The 26579-nt window shown below is 31.2% G+C and overlaps 1 protein-coding gene and 1 long non-coding RNA gene across 3 annotated transcripts; both read left to right on the top strand.

The window, feature by feature from the left end:
- Positions 1-6448: 6448 nt before the first annotated feature.
- LOC148194407 (uncharacterized) lies at positions 6449-8707 on the top strand. Its single transcript, XR_015781748.1, has 4 exons — positions 6449-6722; positions 6969-7180; positions 8017-8088; positions 8400-8707. It is a non-coding gene; the product is annotated as an uncharacterized LOC148194407 (long non-coding RNA).
- Positions 8708-19409: 10702 nt separating this feature from the next.
- On the top strand, positions 19410-21875 carry LOC124823958 (putative protein phosphatase 2C 38). Of its 2 annotated transcripts, none has more exons than XM_047296297.2 (5): positions 19410-19788; positions 19872-20292; positions 20490-20857; positions 21053-21289; positions 21387-21875. In XM_047296297.2, the coding sequence occupies exons 2-5, from the start codon at positions 20001-20003 to the stop codon at positions 21600-21602; spliced, it is 1113 nt and encodes a 370-aa protein (XP_047152253.1). In that variant the 5' UTR covers positions 19410-19788; positions 19872-20000; the 3' UTR covers positions 21603-21875. The 2 variants fall into 2 exon arrangements, with proteins under 2 accessions (XP_047152253.1, XP_047152254.1); XM_047296298.2 differs by having other exon boundaries at positions 19410-19718.
- Positions 21876-26579: the final 4704 nt, after the last annotated feature.

A 26579-nucleotide genomic window follows, 5' to 3' on the forward strand; every position in this document is an offset into this window, starting at 1 on the left:
TAATTATCATTATGGGCGGCATCTCTTATATTGTGACTTCCGTGGGAAGTTGGCCTACCAGAAGTTTTTTTCATCATGAATTAATTCATCATGAATTTTGTTATTTCCAAATATTTTGACGTTGTGGTTGTGCTGTTTCAAATTTGAACCGTGTTTTAACAAGAGTGATATAGCATCCATACATATAAGTTGCTCCGCATATCATACGGTGACAGTTCAATATAACTTGCTTCACAGTAGTTATCTTATATATATATATATATATATATATATATATATATATATAATATATATATATATATTATATCCTTCTTTTATTGATGGTTTTAGTTTTTTCTTTCTAAAACTATTGATTAATGTTTTACAAATTTCATATTTGATTAATTAGCTAGATTTATTATTTATTCACTTATGGATTACTCTTTCATGTTACTCGATTTACTATGAATCCAAATAAAGATGACTACAAAAATAACAACGACAATTTTGTAAATAATTGAAACTTATTTTTATCGGAATGGTAGAGGTTTAACATAAAATTGTTTAATTAATATTTTTATCTTCTTTTTTTCTTGTGATTTATCTTTTTTTTTTTATTTTCATTCTTTCCTTCGGTGACAATAATAACAATTTTCTTGCATGGAATTTTTGAATTTTTTGGATGTCATTTTTTTGGTTTGAATTGGATAAAGTTTATTGTCATAATAAATATATTTTTTCAGTACTTTGCTTAAAGTAGGTTATACGTTCTTTTAGACATGACTTCAAGTGAAGAACATTATGTGAATATCTTTTTTTTTCTAACGTCCATTTTTGATATTTTGATTTGAAGTTTGTGGATGCGTGTAGAATAGCTCATATGCAAAGAATATAGTAGATTGTGCTGTGCATACAATAGATGTCTTTTCTTGATACTTTTGTTGCTTTTGAATGTTGAGTATTTAATGTCATTTAATGCTTGCTCAGAACAACAAAATGCTTTTTGATTTCTTACCATTAAGGTACGTTTAACAATTAAGCTTTTCTTTTATAGATACGTGTTGGTTAAAGACCGATGAAGTAATGTTTTGGCTCATGGTATCATTTAGATAGAGTAAACGTTTATTGTGATTTTGTCTTTTCAGACACACAACATTTAGCTTACTTTAAGTTTTCTCTTAATGCTTTATGTTTTAGTTTTTTAGTTTGTTTTGTTAATGACATCGTCTTGACATGTTTTGTTTTCAAAGCAAAATTGAATATCTTTTAGGTATGATAAGTTGTATGCATTTAGCTTCAACTCTCTTAGACACTTTTGACTTGATAATTGTTTTAGCATTATGTTTGGGCTTTTTGTCTTGGTTGTTTCTCTGTTTCCTAAAATCCTAGGTGTTTTCTTAAGGTTTTCTGTGTTGGGGATTTTGGTTCTAAGTCTTGTGTTTTCATCCTATGTTCTTTTCATATTATTATTTCATTTAATGTTATTTAGTTAAACTTCAAAACATAAGAGCGTTTAAGCATATAAACAATTTTGACTTAACATCTAGTATCTATCATTTTTTAACAATATTTTTATCAATCGTTGTAGTCTGGAGAAACAACTTTTGGATTGGCTTTAGGCACTTCTAAGTATGAGCCTTTTGAGCTCCTCTTTGCTCATTTGGTTAGACGCTTTGGAAGACACTATGGTGTTTTCTTAAATGATAGATCTTTTGTCACCTAACATTTAGACTTTTGTTGTCCACAGGGTTCCTTAGTGATCTTGTGTAGTCTTATTGATGAGACATGTTCACCTTTCTGGTTTAGCTTAAAGGGTTTTTTTTTCTAAGATGATATTTCATTTTCTCTTTTAAGTTAAACTTCAAAACTTAAAGATGTTAAACGATTTTGTCTCAACATGTAGCGTAAGATTTGTAAACAATTCAACATGATCAAACAATTGCAAAAGACAATTTTTTGTACTAGTACAAAGTAATAATAAGGTTTAAATTTTGGTCTCTATTTTCACCAACTATGTTGAATGTGGGACTCAATTTTTTTTAATGTTCAATGTGGTTCCTTTTTTAGTAAATTATGTTCAATTTGGTCTTTTTACATGATGTCATCTAAATTATCAACAAAAGATGAACAATATGTGTCACATGTTATTTCGTAGTTTTTTAATTTTATATTAATTATTTCAAATTTTTTCTTAATTTTAAAAAAGTTATCCACATGTCAAGTCAATATTGGATCATATGACAATGTTAATGTCACATGTCAAGTTAATGTCAGTGTCACGTGTCAAATCTGTACTAGTGTCACGTGTTAGTATTTGTCAACATAGAAGGAAAATTCTTCATAATTTTTAAAATTGGAATAAAAATTCTTCATTAATTTTAAAAATAGAATAAAAATTCTTCAAGATTTTTAAAATTAGAATAGAAGTGCTTCAATATTTTTAAAAATTATAAGCAAAATTCTTCATTATTTTTTAAATTAGAAGGAAAATTCTTCATTATTTTTTAAATTAGAAGGAAAATTCTTTATTATTTTTCAAATTAGAAGAAAAAGTCTTCATCATTTTTAAAATTAGAAGGAAAGTTCTTCATTATTTTTCAAATTAGAAAGAAAATTCTTCTTCATTTTTTAAATTAGAAGGAAAGTTCTTCATTATTTTTGAAATAAAATTCTTCTTTATTTTTAAAATTATAAAGAAAGTTCTTCATCATTTTTAAAATTAAAAGGATAATTCTTCATTATTTTTAAAATTAGATAGAAAATTTTTCATTATTTTTAAAATTGCAAAGAAAATTATTCATTATTTTTAAAATTAGAAGTAAAATTCTTCATTAATTTTAAAATTAGAAGGAAGATTCTTCATTATTTTTAAAATTTCAAAGAAAATTATTTATTATTTTTAAAATTAGAAGGAAAATTCTTCATTACTTTTAAAATTAGAAAGAAAATTCTTCATTATTTTTAAAATTAGAAGAAAAATTCTAATTTATTTTTTAAATTAGAAGGAAAATTCTTTATTATTTTTCAAATTAGAAGAAAAAGTCTTCATCATTTTTAAAATTAGAAGGAAAGTTCTTCATTATTTTTCAAATTAGAAAGAAAATTCTTCTTCATTTTTTAAATTAGAAGGAAAGTTCTTCATTATTTTTGAAATAAAATTCTTCTTTATTTTTAAAATTATAAAGAAAGTTCTTCATCATTTTTAAAATTAAAAGGATAATTCTTCATTATTTTTAAAATTAGATAGAAAATTTTTCATTATTTTTAAAATTGCAAAGAAAATTATTCATTATTTTTAAAATTAGAAGTAAAATTCTTCATTAATTTTAAAATTAGAAGGAAGATTCTTCATTATTTTTAAAATTTCAAAGAAAATTATTTATTATTTTTAAAATTAGAAGGAAAATTCTTCATTACTTTTAAAATTAGAAAGAAAATTCTTCATTATTTTTAAAATTAGAAGAAAAATTCTAATTTATTTTTAAAATTAGAAGGAAAATTCTTTATTATTTTTAAACATAAAAGAAATTTTTTTAATTAGTTGGTTTAAAAATAATAAAAGAAATATTTAATTAAAATATGAATTTTAATAAAAAATAAATTTGATCTCGATTTAGAGATGAAAAAAGTTAGAACTGATTTAAAAAAAAATTAACAAAAATTGGACTAAATTGAACAAAATTAATCAAAAAAGTGAGACTCAATTTAATATCACACACTAACATGTGACATTAATATTGACAAGTGACACAAAGAATGAAAAAAATACTCAGTGTACACAGAATCAGTAGCAGATAATTTGTAGTGCGGGTATTCATTACACGCTGGTAGGAAGTACTGGGTATCATACTACTTATAGTACCCATATTTGTAGGTATCCATTACTCATAAAAAGTTAAAATAAAGATTTAATTTATATTTTATTAAGTTAAATTTAATTAAAATTAGAATTAATTTATATTTTATTAGGTTAAATTTAATTAAAATTAAATGTTAATTTATATGGTATTTTATATTTTCTTGTGATTTTATTTTAAATTTTAGGTTTAATAGGTTCAGAAGTCCCTATATTTGTGGGTTAGTTTCAATTGGGTCCTTCAATTTTGGAAGTGATCAATTGAGTCCCTGTTTTGGTAAAATTGAACCAATAATGTTCTTGCCGTTAATCTTAGTAAACGATGTAAATTTCTAGCGAGGTGGCATGCTGAGGTGGCTTTTAATTAGCACGTGGCACGTTGTGTGGAAACCTTCTCCCCTTCCCCTTCCCCTTTCCCGAAACCTTCTCCCCTTCCCCTTCCCGAAACCTTCTCCCTTTCCCCTTCCCCTTCTCGAAACCTTCTCCCATTCCCCTTCCCCTTTCCCGAAACCTTCTCCCCTTCCCCTTCCCCTTCCCCTTCCTCTCCAACTCCAACCTCACCTTCTCCCATCTTTGGGAAACTTTCTTCTCGCCCTCCCACACCCGCGCCATCTCCCTTTCGCCGCCACGCCCCTCATCCGCCACCTCTACCTCGGCAACAACTTTTTCTCCGGCCAGATTCCTCCTGAATATGGCACTTGGCATCACCTCCATATTATTTTTATTTTTCTCAAATCACTGTCAGACATTACAACAAATAACACCAACATTGCATATATGCGATTCCAACATAAAAAGAAATTGAAAAAAGAAAGGAGTTGCTGCAAATGTTTGGACTGGTCAGGAATATTGCTGCAAATGTCTGTCACGAACCTGAACCGTAGACATTGGTGCGCCACCGCAACTCCGAAACAACGGCGGAGGGCGAAGTAGAGGTTGAGGGGGTTGTGGAGGAGTGCGACAGTAATGAGACGGCGAGCGACGATGAGAGATGTGGAGGCAAGGGAGGTGCGCTTGACGGTTGGATTGGGGGATGGGCGTGAATGTAGATGTTGAAGAGGTGGGTGTGGGAGGGCGAGAAGAAAGTTTCCCAAAGATGGGAGAAGGTGAGGTTGGAGTTGGAGAGGAAGGGGAAGGGGAAGGGGAAGGGGAGAAGGTTTCGGGAAAGGGGAAGGGGAATGGGAGAAGGTTTCGAGAAGGGGAAGGGGAAAGGGAGAAGGTTTCGGGAAGGGGAAGGGGAGAAGGTTTCGGGAAAGGGGAAGGGGAAGGGGAGAAGGTTTCCACACAACGTGCCACGTGCTAATTAAAAGCCACCTCAGCATGCCACCTCGCTAGAAAGTTAACACCGTTTACTAAGATTAACGGCAAGGACATTATTGATTCAATTTTACCAAAACAGGGACTCAATTGATCACTTCCAAAATTGGAGGACCCAATTGAAACTAACCCGCAAATATAGAGACTTCCGAACCTATTAAACCTAAATTTTATAAAATATCTTTTCTAAATATTCGTGGGTATCCACGGATACCTGAGAATATTTTAAAACCCGCAAGTATTTTTTAAATAGGTATCTGACGAGTAACGGGACAGGTAACGAGACAAGTTGCGCGAGGAATAACGGGGCAGATAATAGGTAAAGTTTTTTGTTACAAATTAGATAGTGGGTAAACACTATCCATGTCTGACCCGACCCATTGTAATCCTTACGTGGCACTGATACTAACTTGACACGTGATACTAACACTGACTTGACACGTGACACTAACATTGCTACATAAAATAAGGTTGACTTGATATGTAGACAACTTTTCTTAAATTAAAAAAAATTTAAAAATAAAACTACAAATTGACAGATTACTTACATTGTTCATCTTTCATTAATAATTTAGACGTCATTAAAACGAACAAAAGTGAACATAATTTACCAAAATATAGATTACATTGAAAATATAAACAAAATGAATCTCACATTAAACCAATTCAACCAAAATAGCAACATAATAATATTTAAGGTAAATAATAACGTAGCATATCCTTATAAACAAAGAATACATTGATTCTAATTAAATGGTTGTTAGTAACTCTAGAAAGTTAGAACTTTTTTCTGTAATGTGATGCAAAGTCATCAACAAACGTCTGTTACTTCAAAAAGTCGTTTTTACACTATAATACAACACTTGGAAAACGGTTATATTTTATAACATTTTTAATTGTCACTTATTAGACTGTAACATAATGTAAAATGTAAAATAGTTAAGATATCTTAACACAATTTTTTTATATTTGTCAATTTTTTTGAATTAAGTTTAAAATATTTCAGTATAATAATAAATAAGTAAATCTTATTAAAATGTTTCAAAATATTTTTTTATGTAAAATATAAGAATAACAATACTATGACAATATTTTTTTGACCACATTTTAATATTATTTATCTGTCATTCTGTGATTAGTTCAAAATTGTTTCACAATCAATAACAATAATCATAAAATCACACCATGACAAATAGATAGTATTAAAATATTGTTAAAAAAATGGTGTGAAACTATCCTTCTTTTAATAAATCTCAAAATTTTACTTTGAGGTTGCTCTCACTTCTGAATTTTTCTCTCAATCTCTAATAAATCTGGATACTTTTTACTCTGTTTTGAAACCCTCTGAAACTCACATTTCTTTCCTTCTCAGATTTCCCAATCTCTCTTTATTTTTTATTTTAGGTTTCACTGTTATACCTGATTGAGGTTTTTCACGCTGACCAGCTCCAATCCTCCCATTTCAAAACACTCTCCGTTCACTCTCGCATTCCCAAATGATTTCTGTGTCACAGTTGGATTTGAGTGGTTGGACCCAATCGATTTTGCTAGTGTTCTTTGCTGCTTCAAGGTAAGATTTACTATTGTCGTAGGCATTGTTCTTCCCTTTCTCTTTATAAATATTCGTTTTCGATTCACATTTATTCCCTATCATTCACTATTGTTAGTTTTCATCTCTTGGCTTCAATATATTTAGTTTCATTCCACTTCCATTTTGCTTCCCTTTTGTGCCCTAGCTTCAATCTAGGATGTGGTATGATTTTGATGGTGTTATACTTGATACTCTTTGTTTGTTTATACAATTTTTGGTCTCCAGGATCCAAAGTGTTAAAAAGGAACATCCTTTTGGGATTGCTAGAAGCAGAGCTCACTTAAGTCCTAGTGGAAGAACTGAGGACAATAATAATATGAGGCGACAAATGCATGGAGTTGCTTTAGATGTAAACAATTTATAGATGCTTGATGAGAAGAGATATCTTTTATCTTCTCTCTTGCATACTTCAGAATACAAAACCTGTTGACCATCAGGTATTTCTAGTATTGACTGTTTTCATGGTTTGGTAGACAAAATTGCTAATTCTCATGGTTGCATCATCTGATCACTGATTTCTTTGATTTTGCTCATGTGCTGACTGTAGGACCTTGTTGGTTTAGTAATCTCAATGTTGCTTCTAGGAGATTAGAGTTTAGTATTACTTACTCTGCTTCATAATGCTTCATAAATGTTGTGAATAATCTATCAAATTTCAGCTGGTTGGGGACCTATCTTTTTTTTTGTAGTGCACGTAGTTCCTTTTAACAAGCCTACCGACATGTCATTAGTTTGTACTTTTTAAAATATGCATAGAAATAAGTTCCCAAGTTATACACATAATTGATCCTTTCTCAAGGAGCCAGGTTAAAGCCATAGATTAGGACATGAATCTTCTATATCAGTAGTACTATTTGTAGCCTAAGCACTTTGAAACAAAATCAAAGTTTTATTGTACTTATTCTTGTTTAGCCAAAGAAACCTAGTACAAGGAGATGAAAACTTTGTTTCTTAATTACCTGTACCGATGTGTGTTAGACTATTTGAGAAATTTATATCTTTGTCCCTAATTGATCCAAACTTTTGATAGAGTCGTAGGTTGGTCTGGTGTCAATGGTTAGTCTACCAAAGAGAAGAAAACGCTGTTTCTTATAATTAGATGCCAGTGTCAATTATCCACGGAACAATGTTACACTCACGTGTCATCTTCTCATTCAAGTTTGTCTTATGAGTATTTAATATTTCTACCAATTAAAATTGTATTCTTTTGTTCTCCTTTTTTGTAGTAGCTAGTTCGTTTAACTTATGCAGTTCTTTGTTGGTGGCATGTAAGTGAGCTGGTGAAGTTGGGTTACTCTGCTGATTGGAAGAAGGTGCTTGTTGACTTCTTTGGAACGCAGCAAATGTAAGTATTCAAACTAATGTTTCGTTTGATTGCTTGAATGACGAGAGTATGGTTGTTGTGGCAATTGATTTTCTTAATGTAATATTGTTACTGTGTGATAAGATGGGCTCTATGGCCAAAATTAAGTGGTTAAAAGATTTATATTGGATGGGACAGAGTTAGTTTAATTATTTCACATTTCATTATTTTCTATGCCACGTGTTTTATCTTGACTATGCCACATTTTCACATAAAATATGTTTGAATTTGGATTTGTTGGTTCTAACTATCGGAATTGTTCTTGTTGGGTGGCTACATGATTTATGCTGCAGTGTTAGGAGCGGGGATCTCATGATGTGTATAGGGGAATTAGAGACAAACACTTACACGTTGGAAGTGGTGTGTCATCCCCCAATGATATAAGAAGATCAAGTGGTGAAAGAAAAATAGATTAGGATTAGGATAACAATTTTAAATGTAAAATTGCCTTATGGTTTAACAATTTTCAATATTTTTTTTTTCTTTCATATTCAAAAACTGATATTTTGACGTAATTATCAAATGCACCGTGTGATTGTAATTGTGAATGAATGATTTAAGTACTTTGTTATCTTAAATTATCAATAATTTCTTTTTTAAATTATGTATACTTTATAAGTGTATATATTTATTTATTTATTATTATGGAAAAATAATTTTATTGAATAAAGAAATTATAAATGCAGGGTGGATATTTATAGATAATATAAAAATTAAATTACGGTAGTTGAAAACACAGTAATATAACATGAATAATGACATTACAAAATATGTATAAAAATAGGTGGATACTAATAAATATATATAACATGAATTCTAACAGTTTCTAAGTGTCATTTTTATTGGATTTTTTTAAATTAAGTAAAGTCATTTTTAACCGATATTAATTATCTCTTTAAAATGTCACTTTATATAATATATAAAGTATCGGTTGTTGCGACGTTTTACTTATTATATTTTGTGGCAGCAAGATTTATGACGTTTTGAAAATAAGTCACGTTTGAAAACATTTTAATATATAAAATAAATATTACAATTTATATAATTTTTTTTGTGGAGTATTATGATATCGGAATGAACTTCTTGATCTGATTTTAATTCTGAAAGACCATGATCTTCCTTGAATTCTTCATGAGATAGTGTAATGCATCCCACATGTCCTTGGTAGTGATCATAGTACCAACTTTTCACTTCATCTTTTGATAAGTTGCATAGTAACATACCTTGCTTTGCCACCCAGTTGACCTTTGTATCCTGGCTTTTATCACCAAACAATGTAGGAATGTCATTCTCAACAATTTGTAGTACATCTGAATTGATAAAGTCAAAGTATGATACCATCTTAATTTTTCACATGTCATACTTTTCTCCTTTGAAAACAGGTGGACATTTGTTCTCCATATCGTTTACGAGTATCTTTCCTCTTGCTTGGTTAATAATTCTCTTATAGGCTGACTTTGATACCACTTGGTTGTGCAAAGTGATTATAGGAGGAGAGATGAATAGAGTCCATAAACATTTTTAATTTTTTTTTGCAAGCATAATATAATCAAATTAAACTAAAGAATAAGACAAAGAAGATTACAAACAATAATTTATACTAGTTTACCTAGGCTATGTTTAGTTTCTTAATCAATCTATTTAAGAAGTTTACTAATCACCACCCTTAACTAAGCATGAATCTCTCCACGTTACAATTACAATCAAAATAATGCAAGAGAATTGGTGTATCTTTCAAGTTTTATAATGATTGCTTATATAGCTAAATAGAGAATAAAATCTCATAGTATTAGGCAATGTGAGAATAAATTAAACTCCACAGTACTAACAGGGTATTTAAATTTCCCTTGGCCTTGATTTCTAAGTGATGTGGGACTATTAGGTGTAGCGGAACATAAGCCTCCTAGCCGATGTCTAAGGGGAGGGCTAAGGGATCGTTTTCGTTACTCACAGACAAAGTCAATATTCTGATCCTAAGTCTATTAATTGTCATCGTTACGGTCAAACACCACTTCTAAGGTATTGTCCATTTTAAAATCTAAAATTCCGTCACAATTTTGTTTTTAAAAGATGTCCAAAAGAATTGAAAGAATAAGTATTAAAAGTTTCATTGATCTCGACTCCAAAACAATATAAAAGTATTGAAGTATATTGAAACATGTACTCTAATCTAGGACTAATAGAGTTTTCATCTCCTCCTACAATATTAATTTTCCAATTTCAAAATCAATGAGATAAAATCACTCAAAACAATAATTGCATCTCAATTCTAAAATCTAAAACTCTATCAAATCTTAAAAAAATAAAAAAAGAAATAATTTTTCTTAAGTCAAATCCTAAGTGATGTGAGATGGTTGAATATATATATATATATATATATATAAATTATATTACTTTAGTGATTCATGTTTATAAATATCCATATAACATATATTTTTATGCTAAAATCTGAATCGATATTTTTGGTTATGATTATTTAGTTTCAATAATTGGATAGGTTAAATTTATTGTTTATATAAAATCATTGACAATCACATTATATAATTTGATGATTTTTAATATTTTATAAATTAAAAATGTTTAAAAGAAATTTAAAAATGCTCATAACATAAATAATTGAACACAATCAGCAGCCATTCAGTCACAATCAATCATTTCAATGCCTGAATTATTTTTTTAAGGCTTAGTTGATAATTCACTTTTATAATGCATTACTCATCATATTTGAATTTATATGAATATAATTGAATAAATAAGAAAGCACGTTAAACTGAACTTATAATCCATTAATGTATTAAATCACGATAATTTTACTTTATAATAAAATGCATGTATTTGATAAAAGTAAGAATGTAGGATTATTTTGGAAACGCAATAGCACAACAACTTGCATATTCGAAAAAGGAACAGTTCAGATATGAATATATTTGACATATTTAAACCACACATGCAATGATAGAAAGCGTGAATAAAAAAAATTAGAGAATGCATGCATTGTTAGGCGTGCGCGTAGCATATATTTTTGTGTGTGAAAAGACTGAAAGGATGGAAGGCACCTCGTGATATTTTCCTGTCACACTTTACAGACTTTATTCTTTACTGTGTATGTATTAAATCAATGTTTGTTAGTTGGTAAACATAAAATTACATAAATAAATATAATTATCAAATATAACTTTTTAAATAAAATTATATCATCATATAATATAGTTTTAAAGTTTTCTTTTTTAACTTCAATTTAAGATTTTATATCGTTATATACTCTTATAACGAAGTTTTATTACATACGGTTTTTATTTATTTTTCATAAATTTATAATTTATATTTTAAATTAAATTATTTTATATTTAATTTCTTAATAATTTTATTGTTTGTTATTTTCACATAAAATATGACATATATTTGTTAGTTCAAATTATAATGATCATTCTTTTAGTTTAAAATTCATAAAATACTAAGTTATTTTAATAAATACTAAAAGTAGTGTAATAATTAATTATTTTTTAAAATTAAAATATATAGTAATTAATAAAACGAAACTAGTATTATTAAGAAAATGTGTTGAAAAAATAATAAATAATAATGTAATAAAATGAGATAAATTATGAGCTAAAAATTACAAACTAAAATAAGTCATAAAATATAAATTCATAATATAACGTAAACACTTTAGGTTAATCAAACTAACTTAAGTTGATAATTAATTTATTCACCTTATTATACATATAAAAAATGAAAAGCCGTTAATATATACTTACATATATTTGATAAAGGAAAAAAAATAAGGAATGAGACGTAAAACTAGTGATAATCAAAATCAAACCTCACGAGAGTAGATGAGAAAATATAAAGTGAAAAAACATAAAATATTATGATGAATTTGATTATTGAGTTGTTTTTTTTATTGTTAATTATTATTTTTTTTATAATAGATATTTTTTTGAAATGTTTGTAATGCAAGTTTATTATAGATTAAGTGTGTGTGTGTGTTTTTTTTTGTTTTTTAATAAAAATTTTATATAATAATAATTATATCTAATATAAGTCTATTTAGAGTTAAATTTATTTTAACAAAAATACAGACGATTAAAAATAAAAAGAAAAATGTTAAGGATTAAATTGAAGTTTTAAAAAAAAAATAAACAATAACTTTCAGAAAAAAATGTAAAAGTAAATTTTTTTTGAAAAAATATTCTATTTTTATTTTTCTAGTATTTTAAGTATGATTTTTTTAATTAAAGTAATTAATTTTAATTTATTAGTATTCAATATATGATTTCTTAGGCCTTTAAAAATAGTGAACAAATTATCAATCACCAAACTTCTACTACTATATTAAAAGAATGTGGGTTTTTGTATCTTATTCTTAAGATTAAATAAAAATAAATGTTGTAATACATTTAAAGATAAGTTAAACCAGTATTACATAATATTTCCTTTAAAGTTTTTTAAATAATTTCTCTTTTTACAGAGAATTATATAATGTTTATAAAACTTTGTAAAGGAAAAGAATTTAAACAATAATATTCTCATTTTATCTTAATTAAGATTTTTAATTACACATGTACTTCGAAAAGAAGCATGAGTTGAATTGAACTGAATTGAAGTCAAAGATTAACACATATTATATTATCTTTACTAAATTGTTATTACAATAAAATTATATGATAAAAGTATTTTTCCACTCATGATAGGATAAATTCTTATCACTTATCAAATACATTCTTTCACAAGAAAAATTAAGTTTTAGAAATTTTCTTCAACTCTCACTGTCTAATTTTTTCTTTAGTGTGATTCCAATATCAATATTTTTTAGTATATCTCATAAATTTCTAATTCAATACATAACCTAAATATCTCATTATAGTATTTTTTTTCCTTGAAAATAACTATATTTAGAATTCATCAACGGAAACTTACCACATAAATACATAAAATCAATATTTCAATACATGAATAACTAAAAGAAAGAAAAAGTTTATTTTTTTAGATGGAGAAAAAATATTTTCACTTGAGAGAAAATTTTCTCAATTGAATGCAAAATTCTTGGCTTGACAGAAGATCTGGTAGAGACAAAATTGAATTGTAGTATTAGCTTTTCTTGAGTGAAAAATCATTTGCTTGAACAAAAATAGAAACCAGACAAGAGTTTTATGGTAATACTATTATTGCTTGAGCAAAAATAAGGTCAAGAGTAGCCTTGGATTTTTGTTCCATTTTTACCTAAACGAAAAATTCTTCTCTTAACAAAAAAATATCATAAATTAGTTTTATGCAACAAAACCAACCAACTTTCAACTTTTTACTCAAAATCCATATAAACTTTACAAGTTTTAAACAACTTTGAAAATCAATTAGGATTTTAATTTGTTCAAATATAACATATACTCTCGTTTAACTCATAAGTTATCATATATCTCAAAGATTTTTAAACTAAAACTCATTTTCAAATATCCAACCTAATCAACAACTTCCACAACTATATCAAACTAATATTCAATCTCAAATAAGTAACCTGATCAACAACTTTAGTAATATCACTTCAAAACAATTCATAACACAACATAACATCATTCATTCATCTAAATCAAAATTTAAATATGAAACCATCAAAATCCCGCATATTTACACTTTGAAGATATAAATTCAAGCATTTTCATTAAATAACATCCCTATAATATATATATATATATATATATATATATATATATATATATATATATATATATATATATATATTAGTGTGACTAAGTTGCATCTAGATAGTAAAAAATTACTTAAATAAAAATAATTTCTAATAATTGGAGAAGAATGTTCTACTTTTTACTAGGATCATTATAATATGTTCTCATGTAAAAAAAATCTAGAGAGAAATTCAAGAATGTAAATAAAACATCTTAAATGAAATTTGAATGATTAACTTTTTCTATTTATAAATTTTGTTTAATAATATAATGTTCTTCATTTAAATTATATCTTCTACTCTTAAAAGAAATTATTTGGTCCGTATAAATATTGAAACAATGAAATTTATATAATAAATTGTAAAATGAAGCTTGATAATTATAGTATGACTTTTCATTTCATTTTATGATTTTAAACCATATATTTTGATTCTCATTTTATTGAATATGCAATTGTACAAAATATTAAAAAAAATAGTATTGTAATTAATCACATTCCTATTCAACTTAACATAAGATTTTATCTTCAATAAGATATACATATAACTTGCTATTTATATAAGACTTTAAATTGTATACATTATTAGTATACAAGTTTTCGCACTATCAACAAATTAAAATTACCTTACATATAATTTCTTAAAGGTTGTTATAAAATTATTTATTCTTAATGAATTAAAACTATTTTTCCCGAGTGTAAAACTATTGTTGAATTACATTATAAACAATAGTACGCTAGTGTGATTATAAACGTGATTCAATTATATATATATATATATATATATATATATATATATATATATAATATATATATAATTGAATTTATTTTCTAATGTTACTATACATTAAATTTCATGTTACTTGATTAAATTAAAAATATTATGTCAGTGTTAGTATGAGTGAAACTAAGTTTGAAGACTTTAAATTACGTCTTAATTCAAGTTTCCTTGTATGAAAAAACTTGTAGAAGAGATTATTATAAGTATAAAAATTTCATATCTATAGTATAAATCATAAATTAGAAGTATAAAAAACTTATAAAAGAGATTATTAGAAGTAGAAGAGAGATTACATATAGTATAAATTATAATAACCCAACTATAAATCCCCAACCATAAACTAAAACATTTTAACTTTTTCAAAATACCTACAATATTAATTTTCCAAGAAAACTTATCCCAAACGATTATCATCTAAAACGGTCAAAAATTCATCGACAAGAAGCTTCAGAAATTCTTCAAAGTGTTAAACATAAAACATGTCATAAGCTCTCTAGAACACCCATAGACGAACGACCAAACAGAAGCTGTGAATAAAATCATAGTGGTCAAGCTAAACAAAATATTAAGGCAAGCTAAAGAAGCATGGGTGGACAAGCTACCGTAGGTGTTATGGGCATATTGATGTACTCCCACATATCAATAGGGGAAACTCCCTTGAACTTAACTTATGGAACATATGCTATGCTCCTGATAGAAGTAGGCGAACCCCCGCTAAGGAGGCAAGTGCAAGACATAGACGTCAATGTCAATCAATTAAGAGTAGAGCATGACACGGTGACCGAAAGGAGGTATAAGGCAACAATAAGGGTCGAAGCATGCAAGTGGATGGTGGCATGGTGTTATAACTCTAAGGCCAAACGAAGAAGCTTCGTCCAGCGGGACCTAGTATTGAGGAAGACGAACGAGACTCATAAGAAGTCATCATACAACAAGCTTACTCCTTATTGGGAAGGATTGTTCAAAATGGTAGAAAGCTTGGACAATGGTGCATATCGGTTGGAATGCTTGGATGGGAAGCCTGTACCACACACATGGAATGTCTTGCACCTCAAATTTTATTTCAGCTTAGTCAAATGTAATATCAAACTATTACTCTTTCCTACCGTCAAAATTTTTGCCTAAGAAAGGATTTTGGTCAAGGAGGTTTTAACGAGGCGACAAAATAAAAAAAAATCATAAATTTCATAAGTGTTTGTCTTGATCTTTCCTCTTAAGTGAAGTTCCTCTAATCAGTCAATTAAAGAAAAGTTTACTCGTTGAACCTCTATCATACCCATCAATCAAGGAAGAGTTCTACTCGAACTCATGTCGATGGAGCACATGCAAATAGTTAAGGAAGATTTCTACTCGAACCTCTATCGTCAAATAAATAAAACGGTTAAGAAAGAGTTCTAAAAGAACTCTTGCTGAACTGTCAACATTAAAAATGGTTTAGAGTTTATCCAATGAACGTCTATCTAACAAAGCATGCATAAACGGTTAAGGAAAGGTTCTAAACAAATCTTTATCGAACAATTGCCATTAAGAGTGGTTTAAAGACCATCCAATGATTAATCAAGAACCTATCACACTAAGCTTATTTTAAATCAACCACAATAAAGGAAAAAGAAGAAAAATTGTAAAAGACAAGTATGAAAATGAAAATTGCTTGAATTGCTTTATCTTGAGTTGAATAGAGTGAAAGGGCCGATTCGGTAGCAATCAGTTTACAAAAAGCCTAGTTTAATCGATAACATCGGATCGACCCATAAAAGTATACAAAAAATAAACATAAAAAGTGAAATTAGAGTTCAACATTTAGGAGGATAAGAGGTGTCTTTATCGACCTCATTCCGACTGTAAGGGTTTAGGAGGACTTCATTATCTATAATATCCTCTCTAGCATCTTCAGCACCATCCTCATCGTCCGGAAAGCTCGTCGAGGTTTCCCCACCCTTACGGCTATGCATGGGATAATGGGTAGAACCAGACTACTCTCTATGCTTCTGTTAGCCCTTTCTTCTCTAAGCCTCTTCCTACCAATTAGTGGGAGCGACAAACATAGTGGTGATTCGAGGAATGTTGAGGACCAGAGTAGGGGAAGCTAGCATCCCATCAATAGGATTGACAAGCATCTTTGCTTCTATTTCCCTATTCGAAGGGCCTTCACCCTATGCGGCCCCAAAACTTCCTATGTAGATGGGATGTTTATCCAACAATTTCTTAAAGAAATTGATGTTGCATGGTTTAGTGCGGGCCATTATAGATGTAACACAAAACAAAATTTAGCTAAGTTAAAAATTGATCGAAAATAAACCAAACAAGGAAAGACTATTTACCATAAACATCCTAGTCAAGGTTTTGGGAGCGAAAACATTTTAAAAGCTCTCTGGTCATGAGCTTGGAAAACAACTACTCAAATTTTAAAAGCAGTGCACTTCGTAGGGTCATCATCAAGGACTCCAGAGATCAGAGCGAGTAGGGTTTGTTCTAATGCAAAGGGAACTTAGGCGATCGTTCCCATCGAGAAACAACTTGCAACCTTTGAAAGGAATGACGATCTTGAAGAACCGTCCTTGCAACCCTTGTAGGAAGTATTAAATAGCTAGAAGAGATTTCAATCAGTTTTGCTTATTAAAGACACTCATCCTTTATGAACGATTAAATAGGTGTGATAGTGATGAAGAAATAAGGTTGGGGTAGGAGTGAGACTTAAAGCCTTGCACAGGTTACCGAACACCTACATAGTCTCCTGTGCATTCGGGTGAATCTGAGTAGGAGCAACGTTCAACTCCTGCAGGACCCTAGCTTGAACTCCTCAAACGGTGCATGAAGAAGCAAGAATATACAAAGAAGAAATCCAACTTCAAGTTTTCCTGACTGTGACACGCCTGATCGTTGCCATGATACACGAAACATCGTCCCTTAGAGTAAAGGTTCGGCCAACGAGGTCCACCAAATCGTTTCACCATGTTAATCGAGTAACATATTCATAAACCTTGTGTGCGGCCCAATCGTACACAAGGACGTTTGAAAGGTTCTGCTCATTCCCTTTAGTAGTGGTGTTGACACAAATTCCCCAATTCTATGGCCACTTCTTTTTTCTACAAGACTCTTCCTGACCTTGGTCCTTAATCGAACCTTTATTAATAGTTGGAACATGCATCGTAACACTATTTATAGATGCCAAGCTTTGCTCAGATTATCCCTAATCCCTGGATGATGACCCGAGCTACAATAATGATGCAAAGGCGTCATCGACATTTCCCCTACCCTTTCGACCTAGAGCCTTCCGAAGAGATCTATGACAAACACTATTACCTTAAGAATGAAAATAATATGAAAAGTAGGTAGCGTAAAGATGAGTTCATGAGAAAAATTGATGAAAATGATTGGCCCTATTTATAGGAAACTTGGGAACATGTAGCGTTGTTACAACTGTTAGATCTTGCACCATCCAACGATAAGGGACATGTGATGTTTTGCATCCATTGTTAGAGCTAGCAAGATAGTTCACGAGGCAACACACCCATTCGTTGCAACGATCATATTTACAAAGGCGAGCCTAGCGAATGTAGTAGTTCGAGAAGCATCAACATGGTTCAAGGGGGGACACACCCATTCATTGGCAACAGTCATATTTTCAAGGACGAGTCGAGTAAATGTAGCAGTTTGCGAAGCATAGGCACAATTCACGGGGTGACACAACCATTCATCATAACGGTCATATTCTCAAGGTTGAACTGAGCGGTAATAAACTATTTTTGCTTGTGGTCTTAACTTAAACCTAAGGCTTTGGGAGCCTATGTAATATATGTACCATTAGTGCATATTGATTGAAATAACATGATCAATTGTTCAAGCTTAAAGAAGACTAATCGATCGCAATCAAAGTTAACTAATTATTTATTAATCTAAACAGGTTAATAATCAGGTTTAACAGAATTGTGTTATGATTAGACCAACCCTAATCAAAATCCATGAAAAAAAAACTATAAATATAAGTAAAAAATCTCATTTATTCTAACTTTAACTACTTAATAGATCGAACATAAGCTGACTTAAAAAAAAAATAACAAGTACACTTAATCGATTAAAAAACAAATTATACCAAGAGATGGAAAATAACTAAAAAGTAAATGATGGGAAATATTATTTTAAATAAACATTTAACTCAGAATTATCTGCAAGTGTGGTGATTAATGACACAAATTGTACGTAGTAGTTTTATTTATCCTTACACAACTAGAATAAGGATGACATTTCACTTTTTGTTGTGTAAGAAATTCATAGGGTAAGTGGTAATTACTTTTCTAGTATGATGATACGTTACAATAATGCAATATTATGCGTTACCTTAAAATACGTTTGTTTTTCCTTTTCTAGTTAAATTTGTCATGTAACAAACAATCGTGAATAATGTTTTAATAACTTGAAAATGCGTTTGACCATAACACAGCAGACATTTGAGCCTACAATTTAAATAGAAGAACAGTGTTAGAGAGTAATTAATTTCCACTTTCTTCTTTTTAAAACACTTATGTACACGAATTAGTTTTAAATTTTCTCCAAATTGGAACATTATAAAACAATTGCTTAATTATTTAAAAAAGAAAAAATCTTGATTAAAAGGAAATTAGAAGAATGCAAGAGGATCACAGAAGCTTGTCGGTCATAAACTGAAAATGTAATAAAGTGTTTGATTATCACGAAAATTAAACCAGGGGGAAAGGATGACGTTAACGTTAACCCAAAAGATTGGAAAGTGGAAGTGTTATACGAACATAGTTGTCTATAAACTTAGGATTATTGCTGAAAAAGATGATGGAACTCAAAATCTCAGCCATGAAATAAAGAAGTTTAGAAACCCACTAGGCCACATAAACATTAATTACAAGGGACAAATAAAAGGACAAGAACAGCAATGTCAGACTATGCTGTTTATTAAATCTCTCTTCCCCTCCTGATCTTAGATCTCGTCTGACACCTACTTCTCTTACGATCTTCTGCCATAAACCTCCAAATCCTTCTCATATCTATTCCTCTCTTTGCCCACTGAGATCACAAACCAACTCTGCCATTCAATCTTTATGTGCTTTTACAGCTAAATTTGTTTCTGAATCATGCCACACTTTTGAACTCCAAACGCATTCAACTAGGATTCAAGGTACAAAGTACCTATACGCCTCCGTATTTTTTCTTCTTGCATGAAAAACTATTTGTTTTCACTTTCCAAGGTACATTTCTCAGCAAGTTCTTCCCATACCTTTTTTGCCTTTATCTATATTTTGTTCTTATCCAATTTTATCCGCTTCTGCAGACGCGTATATATAAAACTGAGGTCGTGTGCTACAAGCAAAATCAACAAGAACTTGGTGTTTGTTGAATTGCTGGATCACTTGGCTGTTTATGTGAAACATAAGGTTTTGTAAAACAAAAGGGTAGCCAAATGATGGTTAGATCCTGTTGGAAACCAATTGTTGATGGTGATGAAGGAGATGGGAGTGGGAGAGTTGATGGACTTCTATGGTACAAGGATTTGGGAAGCCATCTTTATGGGGAATTCTCAATGGCTGTAGTTCAGGCAAATAGTTCGTTAGAGGATCGAAGTGAACTTGAATCTGGACCTTTGAGTTCCAACCCCTTGGGCCCTCAAGGGACCTTTATAGGTGTCTACGATGGCCATGGTGGAAACGAGGCCTCACAGTTTGTCAGTGACAATCTCTTCTGCAATCTCAAAAGTATGCTTTAATTCTTTATTCTCAACATATTGATTGTTTCTCTAGATCTTGTTTTATGCAGATTGAAAACTAAGGAAGCCGAGCCACTTTGTCTGTTACGATCATTTTATCATGTATTTCAAGCTGGAGAATTAAAAGTATTCTTTGCACAGAAATTCCTACTGACCATTAAACTAAAATTAGAACTTTCTATCCAGGGCTTGCAGCCGAACATCAAGGTATGTCAGAACATGTAATCAAAAGGGCATATTCAGCAACAGAGGAGAGTTTTCTGTCTCTTGTGAAGAAACAGTGGCTGAGTAAGCCTCAGATTGCATCTACGGGAACTTGTTGCTTGGTGGGGGTAATTTGCAATGGAATGATATATATTGCAAATTCTGGAGACTCCCGGGTGGTGTTAGGAAGAGTAGAGAGAGCAACAAGGGAAACAGAAGCTATACAATTATCTACAGAACACAATGTTAACCAAGAAACAGTGAGAGATGAACTTCGCTCAAAGCACCCTTTTGATTCACAAATCGTGGTATTGAGACAAAACGTTTGGCGTGTGAAAGGCCTCATACAGGTACGAATTTGGTAGATCTAGGGAAGATTTTAAGTTGCATGCTCAAATGTTTTTCAGCAAAGAAAACAAACATTAGGAGTTATTGCTTCCACTACACAAGACTATGGTCTTGAAAAAACATATCTGACTACTGCTAATTACTCAGAACCATTTGATTTACACAGAATATGATGTTAACACAAGTGGTTATGGCAGGTTTCACGATCCATCGGGGACGCATATCTGAAGAAAGCAGAATTCAACAGGGATCCTCTACCAGCAAAATATAGGCTGGTAGAAACATTCTTCAGGCCAATTCTTAGTTGTGAGCCATCAACATCATCCCACACACTCCATCCAGATGATCAATTTCTGATATTTGCTTCTGATGGTTTATGGGAGCATCTTACAAACCAAGAGGCTGTTAACATAGTCAACAACAACCCACCAAACGTAAGCTTCAATTAATTCTTCATATCCATACAAGGCTAATGTTCTTCATATCTGTTTCTAACTATGGTGGTTTCCATGCACTTGTTTCATGTAACAGGGAATTGCCAGAAGACTTGTGAAAGCTGCACTTAGAGAAGCTGCTAAGAAGTGTGAAATGAGGCTTTCTGACCTCCAAAAGATTGAGCAAGGGATGAGAAGGCACATCCATGATGACATTACAGTTATTGTGGTATTTCTTAACTCCAGAAGTGAGAATACCTCTCTCTGTGGTTCTCCTCTTTCAATCAAGGGAGGTGCCTCTGCCAATTCCTAGATTGCTATCTCATCATACAAAAGTAACAACAATTTTATAATATATATATTACTATATATACGGGTATGTGTAGATTAATATGATGCAATAATTATCACTGTAATTTATATGTATCAGGATGATCATATCTCCGGTTTATAATCGTGTTAACATGAACGTATATTTATATGTTAATTGTAATAACTGCTCCTGTCTCTCAAGACAACAAATCTATGGTGGTTCAAACTAAGCCAGATTACGCAAGTGCATATACTACTCTGCATTTTATCTTAATATATTTACCTCTGCCTTTTATAACTGAGATGTTTCTTTACAAGCTTCGTTTGTATGTAACTTTTTCTTTGACAATATATATGTGTGTGTGTGTGGGTGTTCACGCACACGCTCCACTCAGTGATCAGGGAAAAATTAAAACCGCGTATGACACAGAAGTTCAAAAAAAAAAATAGGCAGATTCCTCCAAGTTGTAAACTGATAGCTAGGTTTTCTCATAATTAATCACTTTTGTTGGAGAAAAAAAGTATTTCTGATTCTTTTCAATTGATATACTAATTTTTCCCCCAAAAGTCACTTTTAAATATGGACTTTATGATGAAATATTTATTACTTTTTAGTTTGTTGAGGAAATTTTATTTATTTGACCCCTCAATAATAACAACACATTTGATACATCTACACATTATCTATGATTTGAGTTAATAGATGTACGTGTAGCATAGTGAATGATGGTATATGTTTCATTTTCTATTTAATAAGCTTCACTATCAATTCAATAGAATCCATATTAATTTCATTCAATAATAAAAAGTACATTTGAGAGAACATGCTACGTCAACGTCCATTATTTTTTATCATTTCGAAAATTTATATGAATTATAATGTTTCTGAGGCTCAATTGTCGACCTCAAAATCCCTTTTCAATTGTCAACTTCTAATCTTAAATTTATTGTACTAAGAGCAGAGCATCTTTAGTTTAGTCGTGAAACTTTACTTAGAAAATAGAAAAAGAAGTTATAGGATTCAGAGAAAGCCGTAACGTGTTCGATGTAAGAAATAGATTATCCAAGTTTCACATTTCAGACAAATAAATAGTAAGAAAAGCACATAAATAATAATAATTCAAATGAGAGGATAAATACAGTTTTTTTTTAAATTGAACAAAGGCGAAAATTAGAAAAACCTAAAAATAATTTAAATTATATAAGAAATACATTTTTCTGTTAAACGAAAGAAATATTCAATTGTTTCTTTTTAATAATTACATATATATTTAAATAATTAGAAAATTAGGTCAACAGATCAAACTTTAACGGCGCAAAGGAAAAGTTTAGAGACTCGAAGCTGATCAATTCCATGTTATTTTCTTTCTTAATAGAGTTTTTATTTATTTATTTTATCACTTTATGGTACAATTGCGTAATAAAATAATTGAGTTTGAAAAAAATAAAAGGATTGAATTGATTTCTTAATAATGGTGTTTTAAAAAAGCTTTTTCTTTTTAAAAATTTGATCCAATAAAACAATTAATAAGGATAATTATATTTACAAAGTCTAAAGGCTTCATCGTTGTAGATGGTTTGACATGTGATATCGTTTAGCCTATCTAAACGTCTCTTTGAGTTGTTTTTGTTTAGTTCAACAACGCATTTAGCAAGGTATTTTTCAATAGAAGTTTTTAGATCATCGTTTAGGACTTTTGACTTTCTTTCCAAAAATATCTTTTGACACTTTCATCTAAGAAGATGATATATTGAGAGTTCGTTTGATCATCACCTAGCAATGTATATCACTAATCCATTCACCAAGACTCTCGTTGATGCATTAAATAGGGAAACCGTTTAATGATGTGTTTATTCATACATTGATGTTTTTACTAAGGCTTTTCTTAAGGTAAAAAGCATTTTCATAAACCATTTATATGTTAGTTGTATTGCTTTTTTAATGATAACAGTGTCATATGCTTATTTTGTTTATTATTGTTTGTTAAACGTCAAAACATGTGAGGACGTTTAGATAGTTCAGTCTTATAGACAATCTTGTCTTAACAGTTTTCTCCTTGTTGCATCCATAACATCTTGTATTCTTGAATCATTGAGTTGTTTCTTACGCGTTTAACATTATTTGTTCCTTCATGTTGTCAACACTCAATTTTGTCCGGGTTGAAAAAGTGTGTTTTTGTTGATTTTTTTTTTATTTTTATTTTTATTTTACCTTTTTGTTTTATTTTTATATATTTAGATTTTTGCTTTTAATTCAATTTCTATTTTTCTCATCTTCAATTTGTTTTAATAGGATTACTTAATCAAAATAATTAAAAAATTGAAAAAATAAAATTAAAATTAAAAATAATTAAAAATAAAATTGAAAAAAATAATAATAAAATAAAAATAAAATAAAATAAAAAAACAAACAAACAAAAAAACGTGGAAAAGGGGTACGTGGGAGGCGTGTCTCAGCAGGGGGGACCAGGTGGTTAGAATAGGATAATTCCAAGATTTTGGGGGAGCAGAATTTGGTTCTGATCAGAGAGAGAAAAAAGGGAAAAGGGTGCACACGAGAAAACCATCATCTGGGATCATCATCCAGGGTCATCATTGGCACCAGCACCGGCAAGAGGAGGTCACCGGATACACAGCTAGCAGTAGCAACAGCCCTAGCAGCAGGTAGGTCTTTTGTTCACCTGTACATTCAAATTCATCATGTATGCTTACTGCATAAACTCCATGCACCCCTGTCTCGCCAGCCCATGCACCATTATTAGAATGATCTATCCCACTCATGCTCATATGCACACTACACACTCATCGTTTCCAATACTGAATAGAGAGAAATCAATCAACATTAAACCAATCAGAAAACAATAAAAATTAAGGGAGGCAGAGAGGAAAAATGGTGTTGCGGGGGGCATTTGGCAGTTGAGAAATTACTCGAATGGGGAAGAAGAAGAGTGGCGTTGGTGGCACCGGTGAGGTTAGTGGCGCGAGGGTATTGAGTCCCGGCGGCCTGGAGCTGTTGAGAAGGAATCTGGTGGTCGTGGAGGTGACTGAGGAGGTAGACGAAGGTAGGCACGGGGAGCCTTATCGCGGTAGTGGTCGTGGAGGTTTTAGTAATGGTGAAGTTGATGATGATGGGTGTTGATGACGCGAAGGGATCGGAGATGAACGTGGAAGAAGACCCTCCCTGAGAATCGCTGTTTTCGAAAAGAGAAAGGCGGAGACAGTGGCGTCATGACTGGTGGTGGTTCTGGTGGCGCGAGGTGTCGCCAGCGAGGCCAAGGCTTATTCTGGTTGAGGTGACGGTGGCCGGATATGGCAGAGGTGGTGGTGAGTTCGTGGTGCAGAGCTTGGGACCTTGGGTCAGAGAAGACGCGAGCTGGGGAATGGGGAATGAGGATGAACCTCCTTTTTGACCGTTCGCTCAACCTTCTCCCTAACGAGTGTTCGTTCTCCAAGCGAATGAGTGCTCGTTAGCTAAACGAATGAGCGTTCGTTAGCCTTAAGCCTTTTTGACCGTTCGCTCAGCCTTCTATCTAACGAGCATTCGTTCTCCAAACGAATGAGCGCTCGTTAGCTAAACGAATGAGCGTTCGTTAGCCTTAAGCCTTTACGTCCGTTCCCCATTTCAATAACGAACGTTCGTCTTTAAGCTCCCATTTTTTGAACGTTCGTTCGCCATTTCAATAACGAACGTTCGTCATTCAGCCCCAATTTTTGAACGTCCGTTCGTTACTTCAATAACGAACGTTCGTCCTTAGGCTCCCAATTTTTTGAACGTCCGTTCGTCTTTTCAAATAACGAGCGTTCGTCATTAAGCTTCATTTTTGAACGTCCGTTCGTTATTTCAATAACGAACGTTCGTCCTTAAGCTTCAATTTTTCAACGTCCGTTCGTCATCTCTTCAACGAGCGTTCGTCATTCAGCCTTCGCTCTCAACGTCCGTTCGTCATATCTCTTGACGAACGCTCGTCATTCAGCTCACATTTCTAAACGTCCGTCTGTTATATTCCACAACGGACGTTCGTCCTCTCCCCAACGAACGTTCGTTCTCTACCTAACGAACGCTCATTATTCTGAATCTCTTCCCAACGTCCGTTCGGCAGTTCCATTTCTTTTGTTTGTTCATTTTATTGTCTAATTTTATTTTGCTTTATCTATTTATTTTAGACATTTACTTATCCTAAATATATATTTAATAATACAATATTGATAGTTTAAATAAAAAAAAATTTACAAGAAAAGTTTTAAAGGTTTAAGCGCACGTGTGACCGCTCGCGTCGTCCTTGTGCTAAAAAACCTTTTCTTCTTCCTTAAATAAAATTTCAAAAATACGTTTTGAAGGTTAAGCACACGTGTGACCGCTCGCGTCGTCCTTGTGCTAAAAACCTTTTCTTCTTCTTAAATAAAATTTCAAAAATATGTTTTGAAGGTTTAAGCACACGTGTGACCGCTCGCGTCGTCCTTGTGCTAAAAAACCTCTTCTTCTTCCTTAAATAAATTTACAAAAATATGTTTTAAAGGTTTAAGCACACGTGTGACCGCTCGCGTCGTCCTTGTGCTAAAAACCTTTTTCTTCTTCCTTAAATAAATTTACATAAAAAATACGTTTTGAAGGTTAAGTACACGTGTGACCGCTCGCGTCGTCCTTGTGCTAAAAACCTTTTTTCTTCTTTTCTTAAATAAAATTTCAAAAATACGTTTAAAGGTTGAACACTCGTGTGATCGTTCGCATCGTCCTAGTGTTCAATACTTTTTCTCTCTTATTTACGTAATATTAAACGAGGGTACGAGTGCTCGTGCGATCGTCCGCATCAGCCTAGCACTCAATACTCTCAAGTCTTCCTAAATAAGTAAATAACGGTATGAGTGCTCGTGCGATCGTCCGCATCAGCCTAGCACTCAATACTCTTAGGTCTTCCTAAATAAGTAAATAACGATATGAGTGCTCGTGTGATCGTCCGCATCGTCCTAGTGCTTAATA

The sequence above is a fragment of the Vigna umbellata genome, chromosome 8 (genome assembly GCF_029865625.1).
Source record: "Vigna umbellata cultivar VRB3 chromosome 8, Vumbellata_1.0, whole genome shotgun sequence".
Classification (NCBI taxonomy): domain Eukaryota; kingdom Viridiplantae; phylum Streptophyta; class Magnoliopsida; order Fabales; family Fabaceae; genus Vigna; species Vigna umbellata.

Excerpts from the sequence above, each read along its gene's own strand:
- LOC124823958 (XM_047296297.2), top strand. The coding sequence starts at position 20,001 with ATGATGGTTAGATCCTGTTGGAAACCAATTGTTGATGGTGATGAAGGA. Across the intron at positions 20,858-21,052 it reads GTGTGAAAGGCCTCATACAG|GTTTCACGATCCATCGGGGA; the intron begins GTACGAATTTGG and ends TGGTTATGGCAG. Across the intron at positions 21,290-21,386 it reads TCAACAACAACCCACCAAAC|GGAATTGCCAGAAGACTTGT; the intron begins GTAAGCTTCAAT and ends TTCATGTAACAG.